General features: G+C 34.9%; 1 protein-coding gene across 1 annotated transcript in view; it reads left to right on the plus strand.

Moving 5' to 3' along the window:
- mtus1b (microtubule associated tumor suppressor 1b) overlaps positions 1-23,093 on the plus strand; it is a 50,888-nt gene that overhangs the window by 20,079 nt on the left and 7,716 nt on the right. Inside the window, exons 5-7 of the mRNA XM_051895220.1 lie at positions 907-1,047; positions 2,113-2,217; positions 15,252-15,478. Of these exons, the coding sequence (XP_051751180.1) occupies positions 907-1,047; positions 2,113-2,217; positions 15,252-15,478 (473 nt within the window). The remainder of the gene's footprint in view (positions 1-906; positions 1,048-2,112; positions 2,218-15,251; positions 15,479-23,093) is intronic.

Consider the following 23,093-nt stretch of genomic DNA (forward strand, 5'->3'; position numbering starts at 1 on the left):
ACTTGAAAACCTCTTAGTGCTAAAATACATGCTTTCGCCTTTCTCATGCTGCATATAATCATTTTCTTAATCATTATTTTGTCTTCTTTTCCAGTAAAAAAGAAACAAGATAAATGTACTTGATAAATTAAACGTATATGGTAATCAGTCATTCGTATGATATATTAAGTACCATGGTGTTACCATTTGAGATACATAGTTTCTCACACTTTCTCTCTGAGCTTTAATGAAATCTTCAGGGCCCAGACTGCCCTCATTCCTTTCCTCGGGTCAAAGGTCACATCTGCTCAGAGTTTAGCAGTGACTGTGAGCAACAGTCATATACAATACAATCTCTGCCATTCCAAAGCTATGTGCTGTAGACATTAATCACAACATCCTCCACACAACACCCTCTCAGAATCATGATTATTTATTCCCACACTCTCCTGCTGTCCCACATTCTGAACTTAAATACAAGAATAATCAGGATCGCCACTAGGTTGCCATGGTAAATTGGAGCAATGAGCTCTAGTTCCAATAGGAATGCATGTGAATGTGTTTGGATAATGACTAAAGAAGATTTTCAAGGTAAATTGCCCATTAATATTGACACAAAAGCCTTTTATTTGAATGATTACCCGATATAGCAATCATGTTGTTGTGCTGTGTGACTAATTGCTTAGCTTTGTTTCTTACTGATCTAGTCTTTTACTAATTGCATTTTTATTGAATATTTTAAATAATTTGAAGAATTCAAGGAATTGGGCTTTCTTTGAGTTTCTTAATGGGTGGCATGTTTCTGCACATACACATAACCAGTATTTATTTATATATATATATATATATATATATATATATACATACATATATATTATTGCATTGTTATTATTTTATAATATGTAATGATGATTTTTCTTTGATCAGTTCCTGTTGAAGGGATGAAAAGTGAGGAGAAGTCTGTCAAACAATCATCCACATCCCAGATTCAAGGAAAGTTTCTAGTTAGCAAACCTGTATCTGGTCACCGCAGCAGAGCGAGCTCCACACCGTCTAAACCAGTGGCAGGTGAGAGAAACATGAAGTCTTAATCTTATAATCTCATTATCTCTCTCTTGCAATCACACTTATTTTCATATATTTATCAGAGTCCACATTCATCTGTCTCTCATCATTTATTATTTACACATCAAAACAGCCTCAAACGGAAACTCACTCTGTTGTCGTCAGATCTTCTATAATCATTAATCAGTGGGAAAGCTCTGATTGTCTTAAGCTAATGACACTACAATTAGCACTTCTTTGATGTTATTTTAGTTCAAAATCACAATCTGATTACTACCATATACCCCTCTTAATAGGTTTTAAAAAAGATTTTAATACCCTAATTCCTTATTGTAATTCCACTTAGATAGATAGATCTTTTAATATGGAAGTTTAAAAATATATAATGTAAATCATACACAAATATACTCTTCTTTAGTATTTTTCTATTATTTAAAAAATATACTTAAAATATCCATAAAACAAGAAAAAACAAACAAAAAAAAAATTCCACAAAGAAATCTTAATATGCATTACCAGTAAAAAATTTTTGGGGTCAGTATGATTTTTTTTTAAAGAAATTAATAGTTTTATTCAGCAAAGACGCATCAAATTGATCAAAATTGACAGTAAAGATGTTTATAATGTTACAAAAGATTTCTATTTCAAATAAATGTTGTTCTTTTGAGCACCAAATCAGCATTTTAGAATGATTTCTGAAGAATCATGTGACAGTGAAAACTGGAGTAATAATGCTGAAAATACAGCTTTGCCATCACAGGCATAAATGACATTTTAAAAATATATTCAAATAGAAAACAGTTTTTTTTTTACAGTGCAGCTAAAGATTGCGTTTTAGCATTAAGTGAGTGTTTATAGTTAATATTGATTGTCTTGCTAATTGCTTTGAGTGTAAGGATGGTTTTGAAGGTTTTAGCAGCATTCTTTCTGCCCCGCCCTGTCCCACCCACTGCCATTAAAACACGCATGCACATGCAGCCTTTACAGGACATCTGACCCAATCACTGAAACCTGCCACTGCACAGTCTGTTAACATGAAGTTTGATTTCTTCTGCACTGTTTCAATAGGGCTGAAGGCCCCAGCTGTGACCAGCCATGTGGCAGCTAAGACTAACCAGAATGCTTTGCAGCGCAGTGGATCTGCACGACTTATTCGCTCATCATCAGTAGCAGGTAAGGAGAGAATTTGCTAGTGTGTGTCTGTATGAATTTACATTCTACCACTGCTGTATTGTCTATAGAATAATGTGATCAGCTTGCGTAGACTGATGTGTTTATTCAGTCATTTTACTTTTCTACTTGCCTTTAGTTCAGTTATAATCAATAACCTGCAGTCATGAGTAAACTTGCTGTATTGCAGAGGTGTTGCAAATAGCAAAATTTCTAGTATGTTTCTCTTCTTTTTCGTTTAAAGTTGGCATTAAATGGAAGTTGCGATAGTCTTTTCTTTCCTATTGTGATGTATATCTGGTTAGCCGACCTTGCTGAGAATTCCATGACGAGAACGGTTTGTAATTGTGTCGTGCCGAACCAAGCTCAAGTGAAAATATAACTGGAACCATTCCTTGCCATTCTTAGAACCGTTTGGCCCGACGGTGGAAAAACGGCTAAAGAGGGTAAACACTATGGCACTGTGGCAATATTTAAATGTCTCTCTGTATGTTTAGGCATTCTGACCCAAGGGTTTGGGGTTTGCTGGTTAGCATGGGTTGTTAACTATGATATTCTGTGGTTTCATTCTCTTTTCTTTCTCAGCTTAATGCACATTACACAGTGTTTCTGTTTATGGCAGTTTACAAATGTGGACATCTGTTCACTAAGGGTGTTTTCACACTTGAGTCCTCTTTAAAAGAACCATACTCAGACTCTTTTAAGTGGACCAAGAGGTGAACCAAGTGAAAAAGGACCCAGTTCTCTTTACATTCACACTGTCCTTGTCCCTGAAAGAGGACTCAAATCCTTTTTTGGTCCACTTAAATAGGAATGTGGTCTCAGACCTCTTTGTATTCATACTGTTGCTTTTTGGATCTAGTCCAGTTTATATGTTTGATGGCTGAATCTATGGGCTTCAAAATTTGATCCCATTCACTTACATTGTATGTGCCTCACTAACTAAGATATTTGTTTGTAAAGATTATTATTATCAATTATTATTATTATTATTATTATGTAAATCAACATTGCTACAAATGCTGCTGAATGAGCTTAACTCTAAGGTCTTTTGCACAACAATTACACGTGCACCTTTGTAAATAAATAAAAAAAAAAAACAATAGGACAAATACAATAAAAGAAAGATACAAATGAAATAAACTGCTTTAAATTTCCCAGGTACAGTAGATATACCTAAAAGCAGCATTCAAGTAAGAAATGGAATAATAAAATAAAAAAATATAACTGCATATTCTTTACTGTATGAGTAAAACTTATACTGATTCCACTGATTCTTATTAGGCTGCTGTCACTTTAAGAACTACAGTAATGCACGGATCCAATATACTGATACACATACACGATTTCTTTCCCAGATGATTACGTTCACTAAGACAAAACCAACTGTTTATGTGAACCTTGTGTGTTTTTGACACTTAAAACGCAATAAGACTCTAAAGAACTGATTTGTGTTCACAATGGACATTTTTAGAAAACTGTACCATTAGCTGAAAGCGAACCATACTCAGACCACCTCCCGAGATGGTCTCGGTTTGGTTCGCTTTTAAGGGGTCTGAGATTGTTTGGAGTGTTCACATATGGGCCAAAAATCATGCAAACTGCGCTCAGACCCTTGAAAAGGACCAAGTGTGAAAACAGCCTAATACCACTTGGGTCAAAAGTAGTTTAGCTTAAAGTGTTGGCATTCGTTCGATAACATTACTTATCGCCATTTCAGGAGTTGTCAACTTGAAGTATTTTGTGAAGCATGTTTAATTGTGGGTTTAATTCACACATTGATTTTTCCCTTAACCCTCAGTGACTTACTGTTCAGTGTAGAACATAAATGCCATAGACATCCTCAGGCCAAAATTCCAGTCACATTCACAACAAGTTTAACCAACCAATGCACATTTCTTGGTATTTCTGGCCTTTCCGTCTTGTTTTACTTTCAAACATCTTGACTTTAACAGAATTTTACCGACAAGCACCACCTCCACCCCTTGACTGTTACTAATTTATGTTGCTCTGGCTGTGCAGCTGTTGGCTTTTAGTGATGAATAAGGAAGCACAATAGTGTCAGAACACAGCCGTTCATGTGCTGCTTGACGTCTCTCTATTCAACAGTGTCACTCATCAGTATTCCGAGGCGCTTGTTTCTCTCTCACTCTCTTTCTCTCTCTTTCTCTATTTCTTTATCCAACAAAGGCATCCATTCAGGAAGTTTGCTGCTTGGAAGATACGTAAATGTTAAATAGATGTCTGAAAAAAGGGAGGAAAGAGGGAGAGAAGAGGAATTAAAGGAAAGATAATGAAATGAGGCAAGATTATGGGCTAATAAGGACTTTATGCCTATGAAATATGAAAAATGAAATATGCCTAGAGATAATTCTGAGAGAATGTACACTCTAAAAAATGCTGGGTTAAAAACAACCCAAGTTGGGTTGAAAATGGACAAACTCAGCGATTGGGTTGTTTTAACTCAGCGGTTGGGTTAAATGTTTGTCCAACGTGCTGGACAGTTTTATTTAACCCAACTATTGTTTAAAAATTACTTATACGGCTGGCTTAAAATGAATCCAAAATAGGTTGGACATTAAAAATCAGACACATAATTACTAGAGGCAACAATAATAATCAAAAGGTGAACATTTTTTAATAAGCAATTTAATAAATATTAATTTATTAAACATATTAATAAATGTTAATTTCCAACATACTTTGGGTTCATTTTAAGCAAGCAATACAGTATTTTTTAAACAGTAGTTGGGTTAAATGTTTGCCTAACCTGCTGGGTAGTTTTATTTAACTCAACCACTAGGTTAAAATAACCTAATCACTGGGTTTGTCCATTTTCAACCCAACTTGGGTTGTTTTTAACCCAGCATTTTTTAGAGTGTAGGCTTTCAGTGATTAATTATATTCAATAAAAGGAATAAGGTAAAGGAATAGATCACCAAAATCATATATATATATATATATATATATATATTGAAAAATGTCTTTTTTTTTTTTTTTCAGAGAATATATCTTGAATTAAGTAATAAGGTAGGCTACATTTTTTTCTTTGTTTTAAAGGGTTAGTTCACCCAAAAATGAAAACTGTCATTATTTACATTATTTAACCCTCATGTCGTTCCAAACCCATAAGACTTTCCTTCATCTTCAGAACACAAATGAAAGATATTTTTAATAAAATCTCAGCCACTTCTGTACTCTCCATTGACAGCTACGCAACTACCACTTTAACGTTTCAAAAAGTTCATAAAAAGATTATAAAGTAATCCATATGAATTGAAAATGGTTTAGTCCAAATTTTCTGAAGAGACAGGATCGCTTTATATGATGACCATATTAAATTTAGGCTTTTATTCACATCTTCATTTTTGGGTGAACTAACCCCAAAAAACCTCACCAAATTGTGTTACATTTAAAACACTTAAAACAAGAAAAACAAAAACTAGAAAATAAGGCATATGAACTAAAATCGAGTCTTTTTTCAAAATTTTGCTTCTCAAATACAGGATGTTTTATAAACAAAAATACTGATTGACTTTTTTTTTTTTTTTTTTTGCTGTGTAATTGTAAAACGCAATCTATAATCTTCAAATGCATCATCTTCCATCTTCATACCATAATCATACCCATACTGTAGCCAAGAGAGAGAACAACATTACTCATAAACCGCCAACTCCCCGCTCTGTGCTCACTCCCTCCCCTTCCCTCTTACATTGCCTCTCTCCCTCCATCCCCCCTTCTGAGTGCACGAGTGTGTGTGTGTGTGTGTCAAACTACAGAGAGCTTGGCTTTGTGTGTGTGTGTGTGTGCATGTGCAACACACATAAAGGATTAGCGTGTGCACGTTTGTGCGAAAGAGAGAGAGAGGGGAGCAGAATATATGAGACACTGGCTAGTTCAGCATCCAAGAGGATACCGCTGAACAGAGCGGCCGTTCCCACAAGAGCTGCGCATCATTCCCAAACCAATCTTCATCACCACCTTGGTGTTTCTGTAGGAGTATCTTTCTTGATTTTTGGGGGGAGATTTTGAGATTTTTAAAAATAGCAAAATTGCTTTTTTTCCCCTATGTTTTTCTTTTTTTTTCACTTAAATTGTTGATTTGATTTCCTCCCCTCATCTTAAGAAGACTTTTGCACTGGAATGTGACAAATCTAAAGCTTTTTTCTATAGCAAATATTTTGTTTTTATTATTTATTTTCTTTCCTTTTTTACCACGTTTTATTCACTAGAGATTTTTTTTTTTCTATATATTTTGTGGAGGATTTACTCTCCTCCAGTTGGACATCGAAGGTCATGTTATGGTCTCCGAGACTTTCCCTTTCAAACTTCCACGTGAAGCTCACGGCTAAGGGACTATTCCGCAATCTCCAGCTACTGCCGGGATGCAAAAAGACAACGATGGTCTTCCATGCAGGTTGGAGAGCGTCTCTTCTCCCTTCCTCCATCTCTCAATCTCTCCCATCATCTCTCTCTCTCACCATACGCCCCTTCCCCCCTCCCATATTTCTCTTTTTAACACCCGTCTCTCCATAGTTACCGTTGTTCCATCCGTGCTTTGAGGAGCGTGTGGCAGCCTTCACCATTGTTTCTTTTTACAGAAGATGCTCACAAAGAATCGTGTGTGTTTGTGTGCGTGTGTGTGTAATGTAGTGAAAGGCCGGTCGCGTGATCTTTAGTGGAGTGATGCCTGTGCCAGTGGGCACCATGTGCAGTGCCACAAATAGAAACCTCTTGCTGTGTTTTTAATGGGTTTATCTGTGCTTTGCCTGCATTCTGATATTCATACGTAAACAGCATATTTATGTAAACGGCATATATTGAAGTGTTTATATAAGCGAGGGGAACAGTATTGATTTTTGTGCTGGAAGTGTATAAAGCACAGATTAATGTGATAGTGTGTGTTTATATCAAGGCTCAGCTGATTCTGTGTGTGTTTCTGTGTTTTCAGATACACATATAGGCTATAATAACTGAATTTCACCTCGCCCTAACCGAAATTCTCCACCGCCCTCCTTCTTTTTGTGTCAAATGAAATTTAGGTTAGGGTTCATGTAAGGAAGCTCTCTCCCATATCTGTCTGTCTCTCTCTCTCTCTGTGAATCTATTGGGGAATTTCATAGAGGTTAATATTTCATGTAGGAATTTCTCAAAATGTAGTTCAAAGTTTTCTTGCTGAGGTCTATCTTCTTGATTATCTCAACACTTAAGAGTACTGACCCAATAAATATTTTTTTATTCATTAAGTCTTGATTATCTTTCTGAAAAGGTTTTAGCAACTGTTGCTTTATCAGCTCAAGTATATTAATACATAACCACAGTGTTCTTACAATTTTGAAAAAGTGTGGTTAAATCCCATGACAAGAACATGTCAAATTTTACACATAAATCTAATGAAGGAACTATATATATTAGTGCTATCAAACGATTAATCGCATCCAAAATTAAAGTTTGTGTTTACATAATGTATGTGTGTGTACTTTGTATAAATATTATGTATATATAAATACACATGCATGTATATATATATATATATATATATATGTATATATATACAGTATATACATGTATATACATATATATATATACATGTGTGTATTTAAATATACATAATAATTATATATACACAGTACACACACGTTATGTAAACACAAACTTTAATTTTGGATATGATTAATTGTTTGACAGCACTAATAAATATATGTATATAATAATAATAATATTCCTTCATTGGATTTTTAACTTATATTTTGGATATGATTAATCTTGATTAATCGTTTGACTAATATATATATATATATATATATATATATATATATATATACAGTCAAACTAAAATTTATTCAGACACCTTGAGCATTTCATTCATTATTACAGTTTCACTATAGTTTAAAAAAAATGGTAATAAAATATGATATTTTTTATCAATTTTACTGGTAGCCCACTGTATGAAGAACTTTTGGGTATATGAATATAAATATGTCACAGTTTACTTTATTTTGCTATCCTCACTTACATAAATGAACCATAGTGTCCTGCACCCACTAGTAAAAAATATTAAAAAGTTGACTGTGTGTGTATATATATATATATATATATATATATATATATATATATATATATAAACAAGAAATTCTAAATAGATTAATTAATTTCTGGGGAAAATTATGCTGTAACTGTCAAATAATGTCAAATCAATTCAAATAATTGTACAATGCAAAAAAAATCTTAATGATAGTAAAATAGGCTTTATTTTCTTTATGCAAACTGAACTTATTATTATTATGTGGCATTATTATTATGTTATTTATGGGTAAAATGTGACCCGGATATGTTCACAATATTTATCTCTCTTCCTCACAAGTAGTATAGGTATAGCAGTCTACAGTCTTCACCCTAATGGAAGACACAGTGGAAAATTCCAGAATATTTTTGAACACATACACTCAGAGTGCAGCATCTCCTCATGGTTGTCTCCATAGAAACTAGCATGCTGGATCATGCAGTGCTGTTATTAACAGACCTGATATATGTGACCTGAACAGCCGCTCTGAGTGAGTGTGTCAGAGCATCAGGAGAGAGAACAGTTTGTACATGCTGAATGCTCTTGTACACAGCGCACGTGATATCAGTTCAAATTAATCTTTATCTGAGAACACAGCCTCTCTAATCAGACCAAATGCTTTGCAAACCCTGATTTTAGGGATGTAATGTTGTGTGAGTGTATGTGTGCGTGTTTGTGTGTGCCAAATGCATGGGAACACAGAGTACTCAAAGTGGGCCACCAAACTCAGACATTCATTACAGCCTCTTTTTAATCTATTTATTCATCTGGATTTGATGGCATGCTTTGGACTTGTAGTTTTCATCCCTCATCATGCGATTTAATCTAAACACTACCGCTGGCCTCATTCTTATAATTCCAATCCAGATTATTTCCCAGGACCCACCTTCTCATTCTGTACAGTACATTTCTCAATAGCATTCTTGTGTGTGCATGAAGGAACTGCATCTGTAAAGTAAATGGCTGTACTTTTCTTTTCTTCTCTTCTCTTTTTTTTTTTTTTTTGAAAATATGGTGCCTAGAAGTAAAAATATGTAATTGCTGCTCTTTTCGAGATAAGTATAAAATGCAAAATAATTTTTTTGTAAGCAACTTTCAATTAGCAACACCCTAGCAAACACCCAGTATACCTTAGCAACGGCATGACAATGCACTAAAATCACTCACAACACTTTATCAACCCTCTGGCAATCCATGACACACTGTTATCGCGTTTTGGCGGGAAAACAGGATATCCCAAGCCCTTAATATCTGAAGAGATCCACAGAAAATCCAAATGAATGCATGTGTGTATGTGTGTAATCACACTTATCCTCTTCAGAATTCCCTTTGACTTTCCAATAAGCCATACCCCTTGCTTACCCTGATTCTAATCTTAAATAATTAATAAATAATCAAAGTAATTTTGATTGAGGTTGTGATTACGGTGGTATGTCATTCTACCACAGGCCCTGGATGTCGCTCTCTCTGTCCAGCAGACTGGCCACTTTCTGTCTGTCTTTCCAGCCATGCTCAGATAGGTAACTTCACCAAACCCTCACAACAGATCCCATTTTAGTCAACTTCCAGTCCTTTAGACTGGAAAATTCTTAATTTCTGTTGTTCAGTGCTAGCATAGTATATATGGTAAAATGTTGCCATGATGTTACATTAACTTTTTTTTTTTCTAGTCAAAATCTTATTCAATATGACTGAATGAATCAACAAAATCAATTTACTATGCTTATATTAGCATGTATCATTTTTATACCATGTTTTTTGGACATGGTCCAAAGAATACATGGTATTCTATGCCATACCCTGTAGGACCATGTAAATACCATGGCATTTGGCAATCATATATCAAAGTACCATGGTATTTCTACCTGATACCATAACTGTACCATGTTACATCCCACATTATTTTTCACAGCATTTTTAGGAGAGATCTTTTAGGCTTTTAGGCTTTCTTGTGTCTATTTGCCTTTTCACGATGAATCGCTTGCTGTTTTCCTCACTTGTAAGTCGCTTTGGATAAAAGTGTCTGCAAAATGAATAAATGTAAATGTAGGCTGAATAACATAAAAAAAAATTAATTAGACCTAAACTAACTTGAATTAATAAAAGAACAATTTGTTTACTTTTGTAATATTTACACTGCTGTTCAACATTTGGGGTGAGCTTTTTGAAAAAAATTAATACTTTTATTCAGGAAGGATGCATTAAATTGGTCTAAAGTGGCAGTAAATACTTTTAATTTATTACAAAAATATATATTTTTAGTGCTGTTCTTTTCTATTCATCAAAGAATCTTAATAAAAAGTATCAATTTCCACAAAAATACTAATTAGCACAATTGTTTTCAACATTTATAATAATACAAAATGCTTCTTGAGTACTAGATCAGAATATTAGAATGATTTCTGAAGGATCATGTGACACTGAAGACTGGAGTAATGATGCTTAAAATTCACAGAAATCTCACCGACCCCTGTATCATTAGAGAGTTTTCTCTTCTTAGATGTGACTTTCACATTTTTATTGAGAAGATGTGCTGTAATGTGTTTGAATGTGTCTCCTCTTGAATGTGTTCTGAATGGGCACTGCTGTCTAAGCGAGATAATTCTTTCCATTAAGCAAAATGTTGAAACGTTTATTCAGGCTTTCCTTCAGTACGGGTGCATAATTTCCTCATCTGCCTTCCAGTAATTATGTGAAAGAGTGGAAGCCTTTTTTTTTTTTTTTCTGTGGAAGGCTTGCGGTTTGCTGGTTGTATGTGTGTGTGTGTGTGTGTGTGTGTGTGTGTGTGTGTGTGTGTGTGTGATGAATAATCTTGCTGTGCAATGAAAAGAGGATTGCTAGAAACAACAGCATCAAAGGAACACCACTCTGTCTGTTAGCATAACCATGAACATATCCGGCCTGGGTGTGGACACGCTTGACGGAGCTTGTGTTTGGACGCCTGTGGTTGAGACCTACTCAGTGTGTACGTGTGTGGTAGCTAGTTACGGTCTGTCTCCAGTGGAGTGTTTGGGGGACAGCAATCACAGCATGTCTCCTGTCACAGTAGACCATCATAAACGCTTATTATGAGGCCTAGACTGCACACTGATTACACGGTACTCATGGACTTATCCTGTTCACACACACACAGACTCTAATTGTATGTGTACTAGCCCTAATTTCACACGGAGTAGTGATGCTATTTTTGAGTTGCCTTGTGATCTAATAAAGCCACATTCACAAGTTTATATTGTACACCTACCTTTATTTTTAATATAATATATATCCCAATTCAATAAACTTTTAGTAAACACATCAATCAAATCAGACATAGTAGATAATCAAGATGCAGCCAATGGACCCTTTCCATGGACCTTCACATTTCTAGTCTTCATAGTTGGGTATACTTCTGTAGTGGTGAAAGGAAATTACAACACGTATATTTTTTTTGCATTCCTGTTTGCTCCAATAGCAAAAGAAGAAATCCACAATAGCGTTTTCTGTGTCTTTCCCTCACACAAACACAGCAGCGTTAGCTAGTTTTCTGAAATGTAATGCCAAGTTAATATAGTGTTATAAATGTACATTTTTTAAATTAAAATATATATATATATATATATATATATATATATTTTTTTTTTTTTTTTTTTTTTTTTTTTTTTTTGAAAAATGCTAGATTTAAGATATTAATAACTGTGGAAATGTGTCAGCACAGTTTATGGAAATGGTCCATACATTCATTTAACTAGCATAGCTTAACCCTGTGATCTTGGATATGCTGCTGTAACATGGTAATACTGTACCACACACACACACATATATATATATATATATATATATATATATATATATATATATATAGGGGGAAAAAAAAAAATATATATATATATATATTTTAGAATATACAAGAAATTGGCCAAAATGCCATCTAAAACAATGTATATACACACATTGGACATGTTCCTTGGTAATTTCATGGTATTCTAGAGTAACATGTATGTAAATACTGTACCATGACATATAAATGTGGTAATCATTCAGTATCGTTGTAAATATCACAGTTACCATCTGAAACCTCAAAACTGCCACTGTACAGAATTGCTAATGTTTTGAGGACAAAATGTATCTCTGTGCCACAGTGATGTCTGTAGTAGCGGAGTATCTCAGCAGTGATGTGATCAGAGCTGATGACACAGAGTAGCAGATTGTGCAGATGTGGTCATGTGACCACAGGCAAGGGCACTGTTTAACATGATGCCACTGGGTTACAGTTATTTAAGGACATTACAGTTACCTCAAAGCACATATCCCCTCACATCACATTGAGCCAGAAAAAGGACTGCAGCAATCTCGCTATTTCAAGCCTGCGTTTAAATAATGTAACAGGGACATTCGTCACAGTGATCTTTGCATTATACATCACATTTGGGTTTGGGCTGCCAGATTTAGAAAGAAAATTGTTTTACTGTGTATAAAAAAGAACGATAGGAAGTATTTTAATGATAATTAGATGTGCATTGATCATAAACAGGATTACGTTTCTATTTATTTAATTGGATGTAATCAGTAGACGAAAATAAAGGAAGACAAGACATTTTTTTCTTCGTTAAATACACAGACTGCCTTCTTAGTGTTCTAATTGGATGCACACAGCAAAGAAGATCAAAGACTAATATGAATGTAGTGTTGTGTATTTGTGTGTCTGTGTAATTTCTCCTGGCAGTTGATATATTGCTATATTGACACTATACTTCAAACAGTCTCCCTTTATTTAGAGTGATAAATGATTTGTAGATGATTTTTTGTGTGACTTAATTTCCAAAATGCACATAAAAGAAGCTATGTAATCAGAATCTGAATGTCAACTAAAGCCTGAATGTATCTGCCAGCAGGGGGCATCAGAGAGACTCTGTGATTCATGGAAGGTGGTTTAAAGGGATAGTTCACCCAAAAATGAGAATTCTGTCCTGATTTACTCACCCCAATGTCATCCCAAATATGTTTGACTTTTTTTTTTTCTTCTATGAAACACAAAAAGGGAAGTTTAGCAGACTGTTGATGCTGCTTATTTCTCTTTTTTTTTTTTATCAAAGCTCTTACAATTATATTCAGCTCATTATTGAGATATATAAGTGTTCTGAAGCCATACAACAGCTTTGTGTGAGAAAGAAAGTAATGACACAATTTTCATTTCTGGGTGAACTGTTCCTTTAAGGCAGGCTGTCAAATCAGTCCAATAGGAAATGAGAGTAATATTAAATTTGTACCTTTTTGGCAGATTTGTGTGTGGAATATTTTAAGGTTGCTGTGTAAATATAGACTACATTTAAACAAGGACTAAATTACCATCCAAATTACAGTTCTTGTTAAATGTCATACCTACAGTAGTCCTGGGAGTTTGAGAGAAGACAACAGAATACCAAAATTGAAAGTGAGTGGGGATGGGGGTTTTAAAAGCTCCAACACCATCATAAGAGTACTATAGATTTCTTACAGCTATATTCAGTATTGAGCTAATAACAGCTTTGTGTCAGAAAGAAAGTGATGACACAATTTTCATTTTTGGGTGAACTGTTCCTTTAAGGCTGGCTGTCAAATCACCCCACTAGGAAATGAGAGTAATATTCAATTTGTACCCTTCCATGTGTCTCTTGAGGTTACTTGGAAGATTTGTGTGTGGAATATTTTAAGGTTGCTTTGTAAATATAGATTACATCTAAACAAGGACTAAATTACCATCCAAGTTCTTGTTTAATATCATACCTACAGTAGTCCTGGGAGTTTGAGAGAAGCCAACAGAATACCAAAATTATGGACACATATTCTGCCAGCCTTCATCTGTCTTAATCCTCATGATTTAAATATCCAATTAATACATAAGAGAGATTATACATATTTAACATGTGAAGCAATGACAGCATCACATCAACGCCTGTACATCGTTTTTCTAGTTTGTGTACAATTATTATACATTTAATGACCTCGTATACTAAATGGAATATTTGATTATAAATGTTAATGATTTGTCACACTGCTGGGCTATCTAATTAAAATGAAAAATCTATAAGGTGACTAATAATAGTGAGATAATATATAGTCAGATATACACTTTTGTACTTTGTGTCTTTTGTATAATTGTCAGTAATTGGGAAAGTAACTAAAGGGGATTTTTGCCAAAAAAAAAAAAAAAATGTTTTTATAACCTTGTAAAGAATTTGAAGGGTGAAGTATATAATCATTTTATCTAATACATCTTGATGATGGATATATGGATTCCATATCACGAATATACATTTTTTTAACCAGAAGTCCCATTGAACAGGATAAATAAATACTCATTTCTCTACATTTCATATGTATTCATTGTACATTCTGATTATATTATTGCTCAGTATGCAGTTTGAATATATGGTTATAAACTTTTACTGATTTAGTAAGTTGAAAAAGGTTGGTATAGATGATATATTGATTGTTTTCTATATGAGAGATCTGTGAGTCAGTATTCTTCACAAATTATGGGATGGGAAACCTTTCTTTGACTTCAGTTAGCCTGTAGAAGATGGGACCAAAATGCACTCTCAACACGCACGCACACACACACACACACACACACACAAACACAGCCACTCAATCTCTCTCTCTTTCTTTCTAATGCACTCTTAATGTGCTCTCTGGACCTTAGTGCATTATCATTAAGATTCAATCCCAGCATGCACTAGGACTTTTTTTTTTTCTGGATCAACTCAAGAGAGGGCGTATGTTGTTTGTGTGACTGAGTTTGTTGCTTAAAGCTTTTGTTGTAGAGCTTTTCTATTAGTCATGTTTATTTCTTTCTTATGATATCATAACTTAATATTCTAGTGTGGGGGTGTGATTGCGTTTTCTTTTTCTTGAAAACTGTTTTTTGCTCTGAATTGAGGAGTATATGTAATTCTGGACTGTGAAATCATGCTGAATTTAATGACCACACTGAACACGTGCTCTTTTACAGTGGACAAGAGCTCCAAAGGGCCCAAAGCTGCTGGGCCAGCAGCTGGACGGACACAGCAGCACAGCCCAGCTTTTCAAGGAGGACCGACGGAGGAAGAGGAAGAGAGAGATCTTCGTCTTCAAAATGAGAAGAAGAGTCAATGCATCCTGCACCTCCGTAAACTCATCACAAATGGCAATCGGCGCCTGGAGGCTCTCGCCTTGGTTGTGCAGCACATCTTCAGTGAGGTTGGAGAGCTTTACTATTTAATATTTTCTCTCTTTCTTTCTGTTTAGATAATTCTCTCCCCATTCATAGTCTATTTTACTTCCTTGCAGTGATTATTGCACATTATTGGTCTGTTTACTTGTAGATGCTCTACGTGCAGAGAGCTGCCTAAATTGGGGTTTTATATAGGACTATGTGTGATAAAGCACTAATTTAAGGTCATTTTAGTCTTCCTAAATCTTCTTAAGCAGGTTTGAACTCACCTATCTCATTAAGTTAAATGAAAACTCTACAATTAAAAATATGTACAGGTGCTGGTCATATAATTAGAATATCGTGAAAAAGTTCATTTTTTTATTGTAAATTATTTTAAAAAATGAAACTTTCATATATTCTAGATTCCCTACATGTAAAGTAAAACATTTCAAAAGTTTTTTTTTTTAAATTTGTTGATTAGAGCGTACAGCTCATGAAAGTCCAAAATCCAGTATCTCAAAATATTAGAATATTTACATTTGAGTTTCATTAAATGACCATCCCTACAGTATAAATTCCGGGTATCTTTTGTTCTTTGAAACCACACTAATGCGGAAGACTGCTGACTTGGCAATGGTCCAGGAGACAATCATTGACACCCTCCACAAAGAGAGTAAGTCACAGAAGGTCATTACTGAATGGGGTGGCTGTTTACAGAGTGTATATCAAAGCATATTAAATGCAAAGTTGACTGGAAGGAAGAAATTGGGTAGGCAAAGGTGCACAAGCAACAGGGATGACCGCAAGCTTGAGAATACTGTCAAGTAAAGCCAATTCAAACACTTGGGAGAACTTCACAATGAGTAGAATGAAGCCGGAGTCAGCACATCAAGAGTCACCACACTCAGACATCTTCAGGAAAAGGACTACCAAGCCACTTCTGAACCAGAGACAACGTCAGAAGCATCTTACCTGTGCTAAGGAGAAAAAGAACTGGACAGTGAACAGTGGTCGAAAATCCTCTTTTCAGATAAAAGTAAATTTTGCATTTCATGTTGAAATCATGGTCCCAGAGTCTGAAGGAAGACTGGAGAGGCACAGAATCCAAGCTGCTTGAAGTCTAGTGTGAAGTTTCTGAAGTCAGTAATGATTTGGGGGGGCCGTGACGTCTGCTGGTGTTGGTCCATTGTGTTTTATCAAGTGCAAAGTCAATGCAGCCATCTTCCAGGAGATTTTGGAGCACTTTATGCTTCCATCTGCTGACAAGCTTTATGGAGATGCTGATTTCCTTTTCCAGCAGGACTTTAGCACCTGCCCACAGTGCAAAAACCACTTCCAAGTGGTTTGCTGAGCATGATATTACTGTGCTTTATTGGCCAGCCAATATGCCTGACCTGAATCTATGGGATATTTTCAAGAGAAAGATGAGAAACAGTCGATCCAACAATATACAGATGATCTGAAGGCTCAATAGTGCCTCAGCAGTGCCACAGGCTGATCACTTCCATGCCACACTTCACTGATGCAGTAATTTGTGCTAGGAGCAAGTCATTTGCTGTAATATGTCCTGCCGATCAAGTATTGAGTGCACAAAAGAACATACTTTAAAGAACTTGAACTTTTCTGTTTTGCAAATCCATTTTTTGATTGATCTTAGGAAATATTCTAATATTTTGAAATACTGGATTTTGGACTTTCATGAGCTGTACGCTCTAATCATCAAAATTTAAAAAAAAAAAACTTTTGAAATGTTTTACTTTACATATAGGGAATCTAGAATATATGAAAGTTTCATTTTTAAAAATAATTTATAATAAAAAAATGAACTTTTTGATGATATTCTAATTATATGACCAGCACCTGTATAATTCTGTTTTGGCTCTGTGAATTTCTCTAGACCTAAATTTTGATTTTCTGAATGAATTTCTCTAGACCTGTGAAGATCTCTACACCTAAATTGTGATTAGTTGTGTTTGAGAATGAGATTTGGCATAATTAAAATATATTTAATTTCATCATCAGTAAAGATATCTAAAATAAGTTTTATTTCACATCTGATTGGAATTAACCTTCTTTTACAGAAAAATGTGAATGCACTTTCCATTGAGCTTAGATTTAACTTCGATTTTTAACTATCAACACATTTTCACATAGCTAATTTATAATTTTGATGAGCTGAAATTTCAATATGTGTGTTGAATCAAATTAAGGTACACTATGCTGTTTGGGGTCGGTATGATTTTTGTAATGTTTTTAAAATATTATTATTATTTTAAAGAAGTCTTGTACACTCTCCAAGGCTGCATTTAGTTGATTAATACTACAGTAAAAACAGTGATATTGTAAAATACTATTACAATTCAAAATAACTGTTTACAATTTGAAAAAAAAAAAGAAAAAAAAAATTAACTCACAATTTACTTTATTCCTGTGATGCAAAGCTGAATTTTCAGCATCATTACTCCGGTCTTCAGTGTCACATGATCCTTCAGAAATCATTCTAATATGGTGATTTGGTGCTCAAAAAACATTTCTTATTATTATCAATGTTGAAAACAGTTGTACTGCTTTATATTTTTGTGGAAACTGTGTTTTTATTTCAGTATTCATTGATGAATAGAGTTAAACAGCATTTAAACAGCATTTATTTGAAATAGAAATCTTTTGTAACTGTCACTTTTGATCAATTAAATTATTGCTGAATAAAAGTATTAATTTCTTTCAGAGAAAAAGAATTATCTTACTGACCCCAAACTTCTGAACGATAATGATGAAACATCATTAGATGATCTTATATGATGATTATTCAAATGATCTTCTTTATCTTTTCTGTTAGTCTGATTATAATTGCTGATATCTCAAATTTTCATTTCATCCTTTCAAGCTGTAATTGGGTCAGTTGCAATTATAAACATCTGAAATGTAATTATGGATAATCACATGCTACAAGAGCCTGTCATAGTGTATGTGCCTGTTTGTTTTGTCTAGAAAACAGAAGTAGGAAACGTTTTATATGGTGGTACCATTAACCAGCATTTCCAGGTGTGTTGGAACTAAGAGGGCTGCAGGGGGATGTTCTCTCACATTCACTCTAGATGTCATGCATGATTTGGGTTTGACCTGAGCCTATCATGTGATCTGTTTGAAATCCACCGAAAACACAGGTTCCTCTATTCATTCATGCTCATCGCCATCAGACCCACACATGGGCCTCTTTAGCTCTATGTTGCACTTGTGCATTGATCTTCCTCCTTTAATTTACTTCTTACCCTCAGCCATTGTTCTGGAAATGGAATGTGACTACAGTGTAGCTTTGATACTGACTTCAACCAGCACAATAGAAGCCACACAAGTTGAAAAGGAAACATTCAGTCTTATTGGGGTCTCTTTGACTAAATGTCAGCCATCAAACTCTTAGTATAGGGCCTGGCATGATCAAATATCTGGGAGTGTCTGTAAAACCCTTTCATTTTGTGATTGGCTATATCCTGGATACAAACCTGTCACAGTGCTAATCTCCATTTGCTTTCTTTCAGTTTGCAAATATTTGCAGATAATTGAAGCTGTCAATCACTAGGTGTTACAAAGTATTTAAGGGTTCTCGTTGGTCTAAATATATCAAGCTAAACACTGAAACAATAGCAGGATAGTACTAGAGTTGAAAAGATCAGAATTATTCTCTTAGGATGTCTCAAAAAATTATCATTAAAACTGAAATTGCAACTAACCAGTTTTTCAGTCATGTTTTAAATGTTAAGCCTCAGGTATTTAGCTTGCCAAACCAGTAAAACGTAATAATAAATCACCAACCTTGACATGTCTTTGCCACACTGCTCATGATTGATTGAGTGCCTATTTAATGTTTTTAACATCTTACTAGGGAGTTTCTCAGATGTTTGTGAGTGCCTTTTTTAAGGAAGACTTAGGATGGTTTAAAGCTACAGTCGCAATTAGTCTTGAATAATATTAGTCTTTGATCATTCTGAAACGTCTGTGGTAAACGTAGAAGAAAAGTGTGAGAGTGTAAGTCTACTGTTCATTTGATTGGGGCGTATTAACACCCTACTGTTTTGCATTTTGTTTTTTCTGACAGAGTAGAAATATGCGTAATCCCGGCCTCATAGGCCCTGAGGCAGAACCGCTGACAATAAAATCATTTGACGTACAATGTTGAATTGAATCATATACTGTACTTTCTGATGATGTTTGATAATCTAAAACCATGAACCTTTTACTGTATTTCCTGCATGGCTGGCAGAAATTTTTCTTGATTTTGAATTTTAGGTGTGATTAATTAAGGGCGGAGAGATCAAAGTGAGAATTTTTTTAATCCAATTTTATCCATCTAGAATTGATTGGATCATGAAAAGTGCAAACTTTTCATTAATTGAGGGTGGAGAGATCAAAGTGAGAATTTTTTTAATCCAATTTTATCCATTTAGAATTGATTGGATCGTGAAAAGTGCAAACTTTTCATAAAAGGACTGGTGCACATAGGCTGGAGAAATAAGGCCAAAAAAGGCATTTCAGAGGTGGAGCAACTTATATTTGAATTGCATTGTTGAAAGATTATGAAAACAAATATTTTTCTTTGAAATAATGTACACAAATAAATCATGCATAGGGCCAGAAACATGTATTAAGAGAGTGAATAGGGTCAATTTTGATTTTGTGTTGACTTTAAACTTACTCTAATCTGCCTGAACCCACCTATAGATAAACACTATTGGCTAGGTTTAAAGTAGGGGACTTATGTAGGCTTATGTGTGCTAATGTTATTGTAACTATGTTAATAGGTTACTCAATGTGCACCCCACACCCATTCTAGTAATCTTGACCCCAGGCGTACAATTGCACCCAGAAACCCACAACTTCTTTCTTTCTTAAACTTAAAATCAGTCCTTTTTCCATTTTTTCCCATCTCATTCCATGCATTCCTCAGCGTCCTATATATAATGCGAATTTGTTATCTTATCTCCTTATCTCTCAGTAATAGCAAGTCGTCCCGCAGTCAATTCTTCTTATCCAAACAGGTTAAAAAAACACCAAGGATACTTCACAAATTTTGCACTTCTACTCCAGAAACCCCACATACTGTCTAGGAAACACACAAATCTTTCACTTTCTTTCCACTTATGAAAAAAAAGAAAGACTTTACTTTAGGGAAAGTTGACAGTTTTAGCACTTGTGTCGCCGACAGTGATTGATAGTGAACGCAGAGGAGGTGAGATGTTGCTGTGAGGAATGCACCAGCTGCTACTGAGCCCCAGGGGGCGGGACTTGGGGAAGGGGCGTGGTATATTTTCCCACCTCACAGCTGTTTGGCTGATAACAGTAGAGTAATGTTTCTTAGTACCTGCCCACCCCTTTTCCACCATACCGTATTTCATAGAGTATAGTTACATGTAGTTTTTAATGGAAAATATTGCTCTTGAATGTCTACCGAAAAATTATTTATTCCAATTAAAACTTTTTTTTAAATCATACCTGATAACATTAAAAAGCATTCAAGCACATGCTAATAAGTTATTATAACTGCCATCAAAACTATTGAATTTTTATTTGATTAAAATCTGTTTGGTTTTGCAACTTATTACTATTTCTTTTTATTACTAACTCGTTTGTCCTGATCCTTCATATATTTTTTCTTCACCCTGTTTGTATTTGAACTTCAGCTGAACAGCTTTGCAAACCTGTGGTCTTCTGCAAAGTAACGGTTCCCATGTTGACCGTAATGTTATATAAACTCCAACGCACCAAGCACAATCTCATTTATAGAACAGCCATGTTATGTAACTCTGATATCACCTTTTGGACTTACTCCTTTCCATGTACCCTGGCAAAATGTGATTCATCTATTACTTTGCTCTCAGTATATCAGTGAGGACCAATCAAAATGCTTGCCCATAAAAAACAAAAAAAGGTTTTCTTCATAACCACGGAACTGACTTTTCCACCTACTCACTCTTTCAATATTCATCTTTCCATTTTCTCTTATCTGAGAGTTTCCGCTCCCTCTCTCTTAGGAGGAATACGGGGGCAGGTCAGTGATAGGGAGGGAATGGTTTCTAATGCAGCGTGCTTGGAGACTGATGCTGACAGACCAGTTTTTAGAGTAGAGAAGGAGGAAAGTAGTTGAAGATTGTTGGGTTTTTAGGGGAGAGGAGAGGGCAGGAGGAGAAGATGGGCTCCTCAGGGAGCAAACCTGGCCTAAAGAAGCATCCTGGCTCCAAGAAGAATCAAAAGGTGCAGTCTAGTTTCTCTCCATTTTTAGTGGTTATTTTGCAACTACTGGTTTGGCAGATTTACTAGTTGCTACTCTGTTTATCAGCAACTTCTTTCTCAAAATGTAGGCTTTTTTGATTCTTAAAAGCAGAACCATTGTTAGGTGATTGTTTGTGATGAGTTGTGTATCATGTGTTGTTCATCTGTGATTAGGTTTGGAGTAATATATTTTGTTTGTGGTTCACATTCCAGTTTATTATCAGAAGTTGTATTCAGCATTTAAAACCGTATAGTGCACAATCATGTGTTTGCGTTTTCCCTGACATGAGGTGTTAAGAGTCTGTAGAGGGTGTTTGTTGTCTGTTTTGTCCATGTGGAGTGTGTGTTTGAGTAGTTCAGAGGTGTAAACTCCTGTCCTCTTATCTTAGGCCATGAATCTGAGTGTATGTGAGTAAAAGTAACAATATCATTGAGTTCGACTGCAGTATGGACGTGAGGTTTGTGTGTCAGCATGTTCTGTTAAGTTTGTCTATCACGTGTTCAGCAGTCTTTGACAGTCTTTATCACAGAACATAGTAACCTCTCCCAGGCCATGTGATCTTTGGCTATGTAGAGGTTACTGTAACATTTAACTGTTGCTTGATCACAGACGCACACATACGTCTTTCCTGGAACATTTAAATCAGCCTCACACTGACCCTTGATCACGCCTGCTGATAAGAAACTGATTGAGATGGTTCATATCCAACAACAACAGCCCATTCTGCCAATACTGACAGTGTCTAGCTGAGAGCCACACGTAATACATGACATCATTGCAAAGGCTTGGGCATTGTAGCATGTTTAAACATAGTTAGAATCTAAGGGTGAGTAAGTGTGTAAGATGAATAATAAAATGTGTTGGCTTTTTTTAAAAGCATCTGTGAGGTTGATTTGAAGCATATCTTGAACTTTGTAGAAGTTTTGGGGAAATTTCAATGAGTGATCTGCAGCTTTCAGTAGTTCTCAAAGTTTGGACCACTGTTGGTCCGTGAAGGATTCCAAGTGGTTGTATCTCTCATATCAAATGTTGCTTCTAAATAAATAAACTTATTATAATAGACAAAAAAGTACCAACATTAAATGACTGATTAATCAATGAATTAACTGAGTAAGTTAGCATTAATTTGTGATTAAACTGTGTCTGATACAGTGACTTGTTTAACAAACAATTGGCTCATTTAAGTTCTGTGGCTATAAGTATAGCAGTAGTTAATTTCAATTAAAAAAAGAATTGGCAAAATTTAGGGTATTTGGTGGTTTCTCCCAGCAGTGTTATTCTAATATTATTTATATACTACTATAGTATTTATCAGTCTTTTGAATTAGCTCTTATTTTTATATTCTCAATTTTCTCGATTCACAGTTTAAGCTTAGTGATCTTTTTTTTAATAT

Source organism: Ctenopharyngodon idella, chromosome 1, assembly GCF_019924925.1.
Source record: "Ctenopharyngodon idella isolate HZGC_01 chromosome 1, HZGC01, whole genome shotgun sequence".
Lineage (NCBI taxonomy): Eukaryota > Metazoa > Chordata > Actinopteri > Cypriniformes > Xenocyprididae > Ctenopharyngodon > Ctenopharyngodon idella.